At 41.8% G+C, this 13,874-nt stretch overlaps 1 protein-coding gene across 5 annotated transcripts in view; it reads left to right on the top strand.

Annotated features, from left to right (window-relative positions):
• Nucleotides 1-13,874, top strand: part of EMSY (EMSY transcriptional repressor, BRCA2 interacting) — a 64,000-nt gene that overhangs the window by 36,889 nt on the left and 13,237 nt on the right. For 4 of the 5 annotated variants that reach the window (XM_070749499.1, XM_070749498.1, XM_070749497.1 and 1 more), the window contains exons 14-16: nucleotides 591-764; nucleotides 2,339-2,537; nucleotides 3,645-3,809. In XM_070749499.1, the coding sequence (XP_070605600.1) occupies nucleotides 591-764; nucleotides 2,339-2,537; nucleotides 3,645-3,809 (538 nt within the window). Of the gene's footprint in view, nucleotides 1-590; nucleotides 765-2,338; nucleotides 2,538-3,644; nucleotides 3,810-11,517; nucleotides 11,674-13,874 lie in introns of all 5 variants that reach the window. The other variant, XM_070749500.1, reaches the window with a different exon arrangement.

The raw sequence follows: 13,874 nt of genomic DNA, 5'->3' as shown, positions 1-13,874 counted from the left end.
GCTCTATATAAGGGGATCACAATCTCCCTCTTCCTGCTTGTTATACTTCTAGCTATGAAGCCAAGCATCCTACTTGCTTTCCCTACCGCCTGACTGCACTGTTCACCCATTTTGAGACTGTCAGAAATCACTACCCCTAAATCCTTTTCTTCTGAAGTATTTGCTAACACAGAACTGCCAATATTATTATTATTATTAATTATTGATTGATTGATTGATTGGATTATTTATCCTCTCCGGGGACTCGGGGCGGCTTACAACATATAAAAAACAGTAACAATATCCTAAATCCAATATTAATATTTATTAATATTTATTAACTAGTCTAAAGATTAAGATTTATTAAATTTGTATGCCGCCCCTCTCCGTAGACTCAGGGCGGCTCACAACAACAACAATACAATACTGCATTTTGGGTCATCAGCTCATTTTTATTTATTATTATTATTATTATTATTATCATCATCACTAGCATCCTTATCATTTTTATTATTATCATCATCGATTATTATCCACCCTGATTCCCTAATTCTGGAGTTTTGCAGAACAAACGCCCTTGGGCATTAAATTGTTGTTATTGTTCTTTCCAGGGAGAGAAAACGCTCCAAGCCGTTCCAGCCGGTGCCAAACCAGCCATTATCACTGCCACCCGGCCCATTACCAAAATGATCGTCACTCAGCCGAAAGGACTTGGCTCCAGCGTCCAGCCGGCAACTAAAATTATCCCCACCAAAATTGTCTATGGACAGCAGGGGAAAACTCAGGTAAGGCTCTCTTTTTTTTTTATTTAAAAGTCCTTGGATGGGGGGAAAAAGTCAATATCAATTAATTTTCCCAAGAGGTCGCGTGAGAAATAAGAAGAACGGTTGCAGGAATTGGATATGTCTACTTTAATTATAAGAAGGACCAGGGGAGATGTGACAGTAATCTTCCAAGGGTTGCCACAAAGAAGAGGGAGTCAAGCTATTCTCCAAAGCACCTGAGGGTGGAACAAGAAGCAATGGGTGGAAACTAAACAAGGAGAGAAGCAACTTAGAACTTTCTTGACAGTTAGGACACTTAATCCGTGGAACAGCTTGCCTCCAGAAGTTGTGAAGGCTCCAACACTGGAAGTTTTTAAGAAGATATTGGATTATCATTTGTCTGAAGTGATGCAAGGTTTCCTGCCTAAGCAGGGGGTTGGACTAGAAGACCTCCGAGGTCCCTTCCAACTCTGTTATTCTATTCTATTTCTTATTTTTATTCTATTCCTTCTCATATTCTACTCTCTATTCTCTATTATTAGAAACATAGAAACATAGAAGTCTGATGGCAGAAAAAGACCTCATGGTCCATCTAGTCTGCCCTTATACTATTTCCTGTATTTTATCTTAGGATGGATCTATATTTATCCCAGGCATGTTTAAATTCAGTTCCTGTGGATTTACCAACCACGTCTGCTGGAAGTTGGTTCCAAGCATCTACTACTCTTTCAGTAAAGTAATATTTTCTCATGTTGCTTTTGATCTTTCCCCCAACTAACTTCAGATTGTGTCCCCTTGTTCTTGTGTTCACTTTCTTATTAAAAACACTTCCCTCCTGAACCTTATTTAACCCTTTGACATATTTAAATGTTTCGATCATGTCCCCCCTTTCCCTTCTGTCCTCCAGACTATACAGATGGAGTTCATGAAGTCTTTCCTGATACGTTTTATTCTATTTCTTATTCTATTCCTTCTCACATTCTATTCTCTATTCTATTATTATTCTATTCTGTTCTATTATTCTGTTGTATTCTATTATATTCTTATTCTATTCTATTCCGTCTCTCATTCTATTCTCTATTATTCTATTCCATTCCATATTCTAGAAGAATGGGATGGGATGAGGTAGATTAGAATAGAATGTAGAGTGGAGTAGAATACAGAATGAAATAGAGTAGAATGGAATAACAGAGTTGGAAGGGACCTTGGAGGTCTTCTAGTCCAACCCCCTACTTAGGCAGGAAACCCTACACCACTTCAGACAAATGGTTATCCAACATCTTCTTTAAAACCTCCAGTGTTGGAGCATTCACAACTTCTGGAGGCAGATTGTTCCACTGGTTAATTGTTATTGCTGCCAAGAAATTCCTCCTTAGTTCAAAGTTGCTTCTCTCCTTGATTAGTTTCCACCCGTTGCTTCTTGTTCTACCCTCAGGTGCTTTGGAGAATGGCTTGACTCCCCCTTCTTGGTGGCAGCCCCTGCTGTAACTAGGAAGCCTTTTCTCCCACCCCACTACTTCCTCCCCACCGGCTGTTGGAAAGATGCCCGTGTGGACCCTGACCCCTGAAGCCAGAACCCTTTGCTTTCCTTGTAGGTCCTCATCAAACCCAAGCCGGTGACCTTCCAAGCCACGGTGGTCAGCGAGCAGGCGAGGCAGCTGGTGACGGAGACCCTTCAACAGGCCTCTCGCGTGGTGGAAACCAGCAACGCTTTCCTGCCAGAGGTGAAGGAGGAACCCCTGGTGTACACCGACAGCAGTTCCTCTTCGGTGGAGTCCATTCAAAGTTCCCAAGGTGAGCGGGGTAGAGCTTTGACTCATGGGATCCACTGGGGTTGGTGTTTGCTGGGGAAGGCCTTTTAGGTCCCCTTGGAGAACCATAAAAAGAGAAGAATAGAATGGGGTGGAATGAGAAAAAAGAATAGAATAGAATAGAATAAGAGAGGAGAGGAGAAAAAAAGAGGAGAAGAGAAGAGAAATTGACTATGGAACTGAAAGAGAAAGAAGATTCGGAATATTATAAAACATGGAATTTGTTGTATTGAGTGGCTTGACAGAAGGAAATAAAATAATATATTAAACATTAGGATATTAGTATTAAGATTGTAAGGACAAATGAACATAATACTGTGTTATATCAAAACTTAGAAATGCATATTATTATTATTATTATTATTATTATTTATTAGATTTGTATGCCGCCCCTCTCCGCAGTAATGATGTTATAATTAAGATCCTTAGTGATATATAAAGTACAATGACAGTAGAAATAGACAAAGATAGTAAATAAGCGTAAAATACTAATCATTTATTTATTATTTAAATTTTATTAATGAGATTTGTATGCCGCCCCTCTCCGCAGACTCGGGGCGGCTAACAACAATAAAAAGACAATGTAAACAAATCTAATATTAAAAATAATCTTAAAAAATCCCAATTTAAAGAACCAATCATACATACAAACATACCATGTATAAATCATGTACCATACGGTACCATATGTGTACCGTAAAATAACCTTAAAGGTATAAATTTATGTATATATGTTTCAGTTTTGTCTTGGGTTCGTATTGTATAATGTCTTGCTTCTATGTTTTTTATTTTATGTATTTTTTAAAGTTTATAAATGAATAAAAAAAATTTTTATAGAATAGAATAAAAAAGAAGAATGGAAGGGAAGGGACGGGAAGAGAGAAGAGAAGAGAGAATAGAATAGAATATAGAGTAGAGTAAAGAAGAATAGAATAGAATAGGAGAAGAAGAGCAGAGCAGGATCTCTACTGGAGTAGCATTCTTGATGCTAGCCACAAGCATAACAGAAGGACATGGCTGTGGATACGCCATAAAGGACCTTCTTGTGTTGAGAGAAGCCAACTTAGCTCCATCTCTTTCTTTGTCTCAGATTCCCAGCCTGTGGTCCACGTCATTGCTTCCCGCAGCCAGGATTGGTCGGAACACGAAATCTCTGTGGACTCCAGCCCCACCATCATCTATCAAGACGTCTCTGGCGAAGCTCAGTCGGCGACCTCGACCATTAAGGCTTTGTTGGAGCTCCAGCAGACGACAGGTGAATATCCCAAAACTTCAAGCGTTCCTCCAGTCGCCTTGTTGGAAATTTCTTTGGGGATTTTGTTCTTTCTGTGCCATTTCTAAGAGCCGAAAGTTCTCAGGCAGACCTGGTTTGATTCAGGGTGGCCATTTCCCATTATTTTCTTGTTAGAATTTCAGGCGAGCCAATGAGCTTCAGTGTTAACTCCAAAGGTTGGGCAGATGCCTTCAAGTTAACCAGTTTGCATGGGAACAATGGCAGGACAAGGAGATATCTCCAACCCTCCATTTAGAAGAGTTGGAGATATCTCCTTTTCTTAGAAGCAACCTAGAAGCATCAGGTTGGCTACTAGTAACCCAAGAACTGGACTAAGATGAGCTTCAAGAGGCTAGTCTTATATTCCTAGGGCCTCAAACCTCTCAGGAATTTTCTGAACTGGTTCTCTGAACTGGTCGTTGGCTGTCGAGTTGGGTTGGAGGACTTCTTCCAGCCAGGTGGTGTGAAAAATCCTGGATACATAATAAGACAGGAAGTATCCTTATTGTGTTTAAACTTCAATATTTTTGTGTGTATGTTTGGTTTTATAATAAGGATTTTTAGTTGTTTTATTATTGGATTGTCACATGCTGTTTTTATCATTGTTGTTAGCTGCCCCGAGTCTACGGAGAGGGGCAGCATACAAATCTAATAAATTATTATTATTATTATTATTATTATTATTATTATTGTTGTTGTTGTTGTTGTTGTACGTTAAAGTCAAAAGAATATACCTATTAGAAAGTATTTTTTTTCCTGGCTATTAAATTTTCTTTATTTTTCTTCCAACATACCATAAAACAACGTGAGCAATAAAAAACACAGAATCAATGCTTAAAATAATAATTAATGATATTTCTTTGGTACGTTAAACATTCAGAGAAAAAGAAAATGCTAGTAATGCTTTTAATATATACCTTTTATCCTCTTCTTTGCTTAGTTAATTAAAATTAACTTCTCGTGAGATATATTTAATCTACAAATAATATTATGAAATCTAGTCTTTTTCTATTTATAATAAAACATAAACATCTTAACATCTTAACTCAATATCTAATTTGATCTTTTCATCTTTGTTGCTGCCACCAATCCTTATTTCGTCTTTAATAGATTAAAATTAAATCGTCATGTATTTCTTCAAAAGTAATTTAACAAAATACTTCTCCATTATTTTTAGTTTCCAACCATTCATAAAACTTTCCCCAGGTCTATTTGAAAGTATTGATTTTTTAAAGAATGCTTTTTTAAAAAAAGAAATGTAGTACTTTGAAGGAAAAGGAGGGTGAAAGAAAAGTAAGCCCAGAGAATGTGAAAACACGCAACAAATTTTGCAACTAAAAATGGGTGACCGTTTGCAAAGATGAGTGGGTGCAAATGGAAAGACACGTTTATTTCCATAGCATGGAAAGTTAAACCCAGGAATGAAATTAAAAGCAATTACAGTGATCCCTCGATTATCGCGAGGGTTCCGTTCCAAGACCCATCGCGATAATCGATTTTTCGCGTTATAGTGGTGCGGAAGTAAAAACACCATCTGCGCAAGCGCGCCCTTTTTTTCCATGGCCGTGCATGCGCAGATGGTGTTTTTACTTACGCACCTGGGAAGACCCAGGGAAGGTTCCTTCCGCCGCCCAGCAGCTGATCTGCTCGGCAGCGCCGCAGCAGCAGCGAGGAGCCGAAGATCGGGGTTTCCCCTTTGCGTGGGTGGCGGGGAAGACACAGGGAAGGTTCCTTCGGCCGCCCAGCAGCTGATCTGCTTGGCAGCGCCGCAGCAGCGAGGAGCCGAAGATCGGGGTTTCCCCGCCGCCCACGCAAAGGGGAAACCCGGATCTTTGGCTCCTCGCTGCTGCGGCGCTGCCGAGCAGATCAGCTGCTGGGCGGCCGAAGGAACCTTCCCTGGGTCTTCCCCGCCGCCCACGCGCCGCTCGAGAGCAAGAGGGGGAGAGATAGAGAAAGAGAGAGAAGGAAAGAAAGAGATGAGAGAGGGAGGAAGAGAGTGTGAGAGAGGAAGAAGCAAGATAGAGAAAGAGAGAGAGAAAGAAAGATGAGAAAGGAAGAGAGTGACGTCATCGGGTGGGAAAATATTTTTAATTAATATTTTTTGAAAAATCGCGATATAGCGTTTCGCGAAGTTCGAGATCGCGAAAATCGAGGGATCACTGTACTTTATTTCAAGAGGAAACTGTGTTCTTATTTGGAGATCCCTTGTGCAATTGCTGCTTGTGGAGATGAAAAAAATGAAACTTTGACTTTTGGTTGTTTGCTGATTAGGAAGATTTGGCCTGATAGAAATGGCTGGCTAGTTATCTATGAAGGTGTAAAAGAAAAAAGTGGAGGTTGGAGTGTGTTTATCTTGAAAGAGTTGGAAGTCAAAGCCACCTTTACTTCCTTTTCCTCTTCCCGCCTTGTATCCTTTGTGTCCTTTTCCCTTTCCCTCCCTTAATTTTCTTTTTTTTTCTTTTTTAGTATTTTATATAATAAAATAAAAATGATAAATGCTGGGGGGGGAAGGCAGGGAATGGGTGTCAAACTCTATTTCGTTGAGGGTCACATCAGGGTTGTGTTTGAATTTGGGGGGCCAGGGTGAGCGTGGTCAACTCAACGTCTCTTGTGTGTTGGGGACGCCTGTTGTCGCCTGAGCCCTCGGCCGGTGAAAACGAGCACCAGAGCTCTGTTTTTGGCTGCGACGGCCTCCTGCAATCCTCTGCCGACGAAAATGGAGCTTGGGAGGGCCACGTGCAGCTCCATTTTTTTTAAAGAAAATATAATCTTTTTGAAGATAAATACGAGAGGGGATACATAAAGCAAAAGGACTATGCGAATATTGGCATACAAATCCAATAAATAAATTAATAATAATAATAATAATAATAATAATAATAATAATAATAATTTATTAGATTTGTAAACAGCCGGGGGGCTTCCCAGCAGCCGCTGAACGCCGAACCCAAACTTCCGTGTTCAGCTTCAGGAGGCTGCTGGGAAGCCGCCCGGCTGTTTTAAAAGGTGACAGCCGGGCTGGGGGGCTTCCCAGCAGCCTCCCAAACCTGGAAGTTCAGCAAAAGTTTGGGTTTGGCGTTTGGCGTGTCGCTGAGAAGCCCCAGGCTGTTTTAAAAGGTGACAGCCGGGCTGCAGCGTTTTTTTTGCGGGGTTTTTTTTTGGTTGCACGGATTAATTGACTTTACATTGTTTCCTATGGGAAACAATGTTTCATCTTACGAACCTTTCGTCTTACGAACCTCCCCCTGGAACCAATTAGGTTCGTAAGACGAGGTATGACTGTATTAGATTTGTTATACATTGTTTTTATCATTGCTGTAAGCCGCCCCGAGTCTACGGAGAGGGGCGGCATACAAATCTAATTAATAATAATAATAATAATAATAATAATAATAATAATAATAATAATAATAATAATAATAGAAACATAGAAGACTGACGGCAGAAAAAGACCTCATGGTCCATCTAGTCTGCCCTAATACTATTTTCTGTATTTTATCTTACAATGGATATATGTTTATCCCAGGCATGTTTAAATTCGGTTACTGTGGATTTACCAACCACGTCTGCTGGAAGTTTGTTCCAAGGATCTACTACTCTTTCAGTAAAATAATATTTTCTCATGTTGCCTTTGATCTTTCCCCCAACTAACTTCAGATTGTTAAAAACACTTCCCTCCTGATGATGATGATAATAATAATAATAATAATAATAATAATAATAATAATAATAATTAATAAAACATAATAAATATCATAAAATCATAACTACGCACTTCTACACAGTCAACCCAATTAATCATATTACAGAGGTCAGAAAAAAACAACAAAGGCAGGAGGTAATAATCCCCACGCCTGGCGACAGAGGTGAGTCTGCAACATTTTACGGAAGGCGAGGAGAGTGGGGGCTGTTTGAATCTCTGGAGAGAGTTGATTCCAGAGGGCCGGGGCCACCACAGAGAAGGCTCTTCCCCTGGGCCCTGCCAACCGACATTGTTTAGTCAACGGGACCCGGAGAAGGCCAACTCTGTGGGACTGAAAATCATGTATATGAATTTAGAGTACAGTGGAACCCCGACATAAGAGCTGCTCTACTTAAGAGCAACTCGAGATAAGAGCTGGGAGGGGAGAGATATTTTTGTTCTACTTACAAGCCCAAATTCGAGATACAAGCGCCAAGGAGCTGTCTCCTGAAGCCAAACGCTAACTTCCGCGTTCGGCTTCAGGAGACAGCTGCGAAGCGGCGCGCGTGTTTTAAAAGGTTGCAGCCGGCCTGGGGGGCTCGGGGGGGTGCTTGCAGCTTTCTTTCTTGCTCTTTTTCTTTCTCTCTTTTACCTTCCCTTCCTCTATTTCTTCTTTTCTTTCTCCTTCCCACCTTCTTCCCTCCCTCCCTCCCTTCACTCATTCCTCTCTTACTCTCCCCTTTCATAAGTTTCCTTGCTTCCTTCCTCTGTTCCTGTCCCTTCCCCCTTTCTTTCTTTCTTTCTTTCTTTCTTTCTTGCTCTTTTTCTTTCTCTCTTTTACCTTCCCTTCCTCTATTTCTTCTTTTCTTTCTCCTTCCCACCTTCTTCCCTCCCTCCCTTCACTCATTCCTCTCTTACTCTCCCCTTTCATAAGTTTCCTTGCTTCCTTCCTCTGTTCCTGTCCCTTCCCCCTTTCTTTCTTTCTTTCTTTCTTTCTTTCTTTCTTTCTTTCTTGCTCTTTTTCTTTCTCTCTTTTACCTTCCATTCCTCTATTTCTTCTTTTCTTTCTCCTTCCCACCTTCTTCCCTCCCTCCCTCCCTTCACTCATTCCTCTCTTACTCTCCCCTTTCATAAGTTTCCTTGCTTCCTTCCTCTGTTCCTGTCCCTTCCCCCTTTCTTTCTTTCTTTCTTTCTTTCTTTCTTTCTTTCTTTCTTTCTTTCTTTCTTGCTTGCTTGCTTGCTTGCTTGCTTGCTTGCTCTTTTTCTTTCTCTCTTTTACCTTCCCTTCCTCTATTTCTTCTTTTCTTTCTCCTTCCCACCTTCTTCCCTCCCTCCCTCCCTTCACTCATTCCTCTCTTACTCTCCCCTTTCATAAGTTTCCTTGCTTCCTTCCTCTGTTCCTGTCCCTTCCCTCTTTCCTTCCTTCCTTCCCACCCTCCGTCCATTCATTCACCCATTCCTCTCTTGATCGCTTAAAGCCGGTCCCTGGTGCAAAAAGGGTTGGGGACCTCTGTCCTACAGGATTGGGTGGCAGAGAAGTTGAACATATGTAAATTTAAAAGTTTAAGAAAGTTTACAAGTTAAGTGAAAGAAACTTCATTATTCATTTATATGTACATGTACATTTCTTCATTAAAAACATGTCTTTCTGCATAATTTAGACTAACTTTGTGAGTTTTTTGAGGGCTGGAACCAATTAAAATTATTTACATTAATTCCTATGGGGAAAAGTCGTTCGAGATAAGAGCTGCTCGACTTAAGAGCCCAGGTCCGGAACGAATTAAACTCGTATCTCGAGGTACCACTGTATACAGTTTTGTTTTGTTTTTAATATATATTTTTATTGATTTTTTTAAATGTGGTTACATAAAGACAAACATAAAACAGTGCACAGTGCATGTGCCCATCACCTAACCGACAAAAAAAACCCATCACCACCACCACCCATTACAAGGGGTTCAGAATTTACTAGTTTATATATATATATATTTCCTTGGCTCTACTTTGCATTTGTTATTACTAGAAGAGTGATTGCAGTTTATTTTTCACATTTACATCACAGATTCTACTCAACATATAACCTTTCACCTTATTCCATCGTGCCGTCAGCTTTTCCAGTTTGTTTTCATCAAAGTTGTTTAATCTTATTTCCATAATTTCAAAATGTATGTGATCCACCATGTACCAGTACCAATTCTGTAATGTCCATTTTATAGACTCTTTCCAACCCAATACCACTACTGCTTGAGCACTTTCCAATGCTGCGGTTTTTATTTCTTTAAAATCTCCTAGTTCTCTTTGTTTAATTAAAATCGCTATTTCTTTTGTAATTATCCAATTAATATTTAACATAATTTAGAGTATACAGTTATAAATCAAAAAACACGCTTACATATATAAGAGTAAATAAAGCTAAAGAGAGAGGAAGAGAAGGAAGGAAAAAAGAAAGGAAAGAGAAGAGGAAAAATTAAGAATAAAAGACAGAAGAAGAAATGAAGAAGAGATAAATTCATATCTATAAATTTATCAGAAGTCGTAAGTAGGGTCAACTTATCCGTTGACCCGATTACTCTACAACTTTTAAGTTCTTTACTATCAGTATAGATGAAGGTTTTGAGTTTCTAAACTTGAGCTAGAGTTTAAATTTTGTCATTTTGAATTTGTTAATCCTTTTATCAATGATTCATAATGTTATTTTATAAGTTCGTGGGATAGTTGTTTGGATGAAGGGTAGGAGCATCACGATGGAGTTGTGTGTTGTCTTTTCTCCAGCCAAATGTACTAATGTAATAATAATTATAATAATTTATTAGATTTGTACAAATCTAATAAATTATTATAATTTATTAGATTTGTACGCCTCCCCGAGTCCTCGGAGAGGGGCAGCATACAAATCTAATAAATTACAGTGGTACCTCGTCTTACAAATGCCTCATCATACAAACTTTTCGAGATACAAACCCGGGGTTTAAATTTTTTTTGCCTCTTCTTACAAACTATTTTCACCTTACAAACCCACCGCCGCCGCTGGGATGCCCCGCCTCCGGACTTCTGTTGCCAGCGAAGCACCCATTTTTGCACTGCTGGGATTTCCCTGAGGCTCCCCTCCATGGGAAACCCCACCTCTGGACTTCCGTGTATTTGTGATGCTGCAGGGGAATCCCAGCAGCGCAAAAATGGGCACTTCACTGGCAACGGAAATCCGGAGGTGGGGTTTCCCAGTGAGGGGAGCCTCAGTGAAATCACAGCATCACAAAAACACAGAGGTCCGTAGGTGGGGTTTCGAGGACTTCCTGTTTTTGCGATTCTGCGGTTTCACTGATGCTCCCTCCGGACCTCTGTTGCCAGCGAAGCACTCGTTTTTGCAATGCTGGAATTGCCCTGCTGGGATTCCCCCGCAGCATCGCAAAAACACAGAAGTCAGGAGGTGGGGTTTCCCATGGAGGGGAACCTCAGAGGAATCCCAGCAGTGCAAAAACGGGCGCTTCGGCTGGCAAAAGGGGTGAATTTTGGGCTTGCACGAATTAATCGCTATTCCATTGATTCCTATGGGAAACATTGTTTCGTCTTACAAACTTTTCACCTTAAGAACCTCGTCCCGGAACCAATTAAGTTTGTAAGACAAGGTATCACTATATTATAATTATTATTACAATTATTTATTCCATACTTTGTAAAACTCTTTATTTGTAGAACAGCTCCGTTTTTGCCGGCAGAGGCACTTCGGGCCGATCATTCACTGTTTCCAGGGCAGCCCTGTGGGCCTGATCTAAACACCCCCCGTGGCCGGATCCGGCCTCCGGGCCTCGAGTTTGACATCCGTGCCGTAGGGCATGGTGTCAAAAAACCAGAAATCAAAATGGCCGACGGCACAACGCTTTGCCCGTCTTTTAGCCTCCATCTTGGCTCTCTGAAGCGCACCTCGGGGACGACCCCTGTAGTACAGTCAACCCCCCCAGCTCCCAAGACCGGTTACTTCACACACACCCTTGGTTTTTGCCGCCACAGTCAAAGAGAAGTTGGAAACCAAGCCTCGGCAGGCCACCATCGACCTCAGCCGAATGGCCGTACCGATCCAGATGACCCAGGAGAAGCAGCATTCTCCCGAAAGCCCGTCAATTGCCGTGGTTGAGTCCGAGCTTGTGGCGGAATACATCACCACCGGTGAGTCCCTGTGGGAGAACTGGCGGATGAGAAGACCCCCCCTCAGGGGGAAAAGAAAGAGATCTACTTACCTCGATCTACTTCAAAGGCGGTATTCAGCTGTTTTAGGCAAACTGATAGAGATGGCATTTAGACTTACCGTATATACCGCTTCATAGTGCTTTTATAGCCCTTTCAAGTCACCCTCTTGCCCCCAACAATCTGGGTCCTCATTTGACCCACGAAGGAAGGAAGGAAGGAAGGAAGGAAGGAAGGAAGGACAATAGCATTTAGACTTATATACCGCTTCATCGTTCTTTTACAGCCCTTTCTAATCAGTTTACAGAGTCATCCTCTTGCCCCCAACTATCTGGGTCCTCATTTGACCCACCTCGGAAGGAAGGAAGGAAGGAAGGACAATAGCACTTAGACTTATATACTGCTTCATAATGCTTTTCCAGCCCTTTCTAAGCGGTTTACAGAATCAGCCTCTTGCCCCCAACAATTTGGGTCCTCATTTGACCCACCTCGGAAGGATGGATAGCTGAGTCAACCTTGTTGATTGATTGATTGATTGATCGATCGATCGATTGATTGGACTTTTATGCCGCCCTTCTCCGAAGACTCAGGGCGGCTTACAACATATAATAAAACAATGTATAACATCTAAATCCAATGAATTAAATATAAAATTTAAAAGACCCCCAAACCATAAGAAGCATTCGATCAACTTTCTCTCAACCTTGAGCCGCTGGTGAGATTTGAACTGCTGAACTACAGCTAACGGTTAGTTGAAGTAGCCCGCAGTGCTGCACTCTAACCACTGCGCCACCCCCGGCTATAGTAGCGACCTGCAGGTGGGCCTGCCCAAACACCGGTGCTAAGCTGTCCTATTTAGGCACATTTTGAAGCTGCGCACTCTCACATTTGCAAACCAGTAGGGAAAATTTCTGAATACATAGAAACATAGAAGACTGACGGCAGAAAAAGACCTCATGGTCCATCTCGTCTGCCCTTATACTATTTCCTGTATTTTATCTTAGGATGGATATATGTTTATCCCAGGCATGTTTAAATTCAGTTACTGTGGATTTACCCTCCTCTGATCTACTTACCTATCCATCTCCCAGTATCTGAATATCGGGGATTTGGAGATGGAGAAGGAGTTCCACCTGGAATAAAGCTTTCGGATATTTTGATTAGGGTCTAAGGCAGGGGTCCCCAAACTTTTTACATAGGGGGCCAGTTCACTGTCCCTCGGACTGTTGGAGGGCCGGACTATAAAAAAAACTGTGAACAGATACAGGTATGCTCACTGCACATACCTTATTTCTTTCTCTCTCCCTCTCGCTTTCTTTCTCTCTCCCTCTCGCTTTCTTTCTCTCTCTCTCTCTCTCTTGCTCTCTCTCTTGTTTTCTTTCTGTCTCTTGCTCTGTCTTTCTCACTCTCTCTTGCTATCTCTCTTCCTCCCTCTCTCCCTCTCTTTCTCCCCCTTCCTTCCCTCCCCTCCCTCCTTCCTTCCTCTCCACTTCTTTCCCTCGCTCTTTTCCCCTTCTCTTTCCCTTTTCTTTCTTTCTCTCCACTTCTCTCTCTCTCTCTTTTCCCTCTTTCACCCTCCCTCTTCTCTCCCCGCGGAGGACTCGCCCGACAAGCCTCCACCCTCCGAACCCGGACTCCCATTCAATCCCCATTCAGAAAACGGGAGCTAGCAACTCAAAGAGGAGGAGGAGGCGGGGGTGTGCGTGTATGTGTGTGTGTTGTGCCCAGCTCGGCTTTCGGCAAGCCTTACTTTACCTCGGGTGAGATGAGATTGAGGGGGACGTTCTCACTGCTTTTCCAGTGCGGCCTTGGAAAACACCCGCGGGCCAGATAAATGGCCTCAGCGGGCCGCATGTGGCCCGCGGGCCGTAGTTTGGGGGCCGCTGGTCTGAGGTATGACGAAATACAAAAGCAAATAAGAGGACAGAGGGTGGGGGAAAGGAAAACGGGGGAAGGAAAGGGAGGAAGGAAGGGAAGGGAAAGGAAAAAGAAACCTTGACTTCCGACTCTTCATATGTGTTGCAGTAGAATAAGGAGTAAACAACAAATCACAACTTTTTGTTTTACCATAATAGTATAAACCAATCTTTTCAACAAAAAATATTTATCAGTCAATCGGTGGAAACCCAGAATCAAAGTTTCATTCTTTTCAGCCGCGTCAAGCATGAAGTTCAGAAATGGTT

Source organism: Erythrolamprus reginae, chromosome 4 (genome assembly GCF_031021105.1).
Source record: "Erythrolamprus reginae isolate rEryReg1 chromosome 4, rEryReg1.hap1, whole genome shotgun sequence".
Lineage (NCBI taxonomy): Eukaryota > Metazoa > Chordata > Lepidosauria > Squamata > Dipsadidae > Erythrolamprus > Erythrolamprus reginae.
This window is presented reverse-complemented; position numbering and strand designations above follow the sequence as displayed.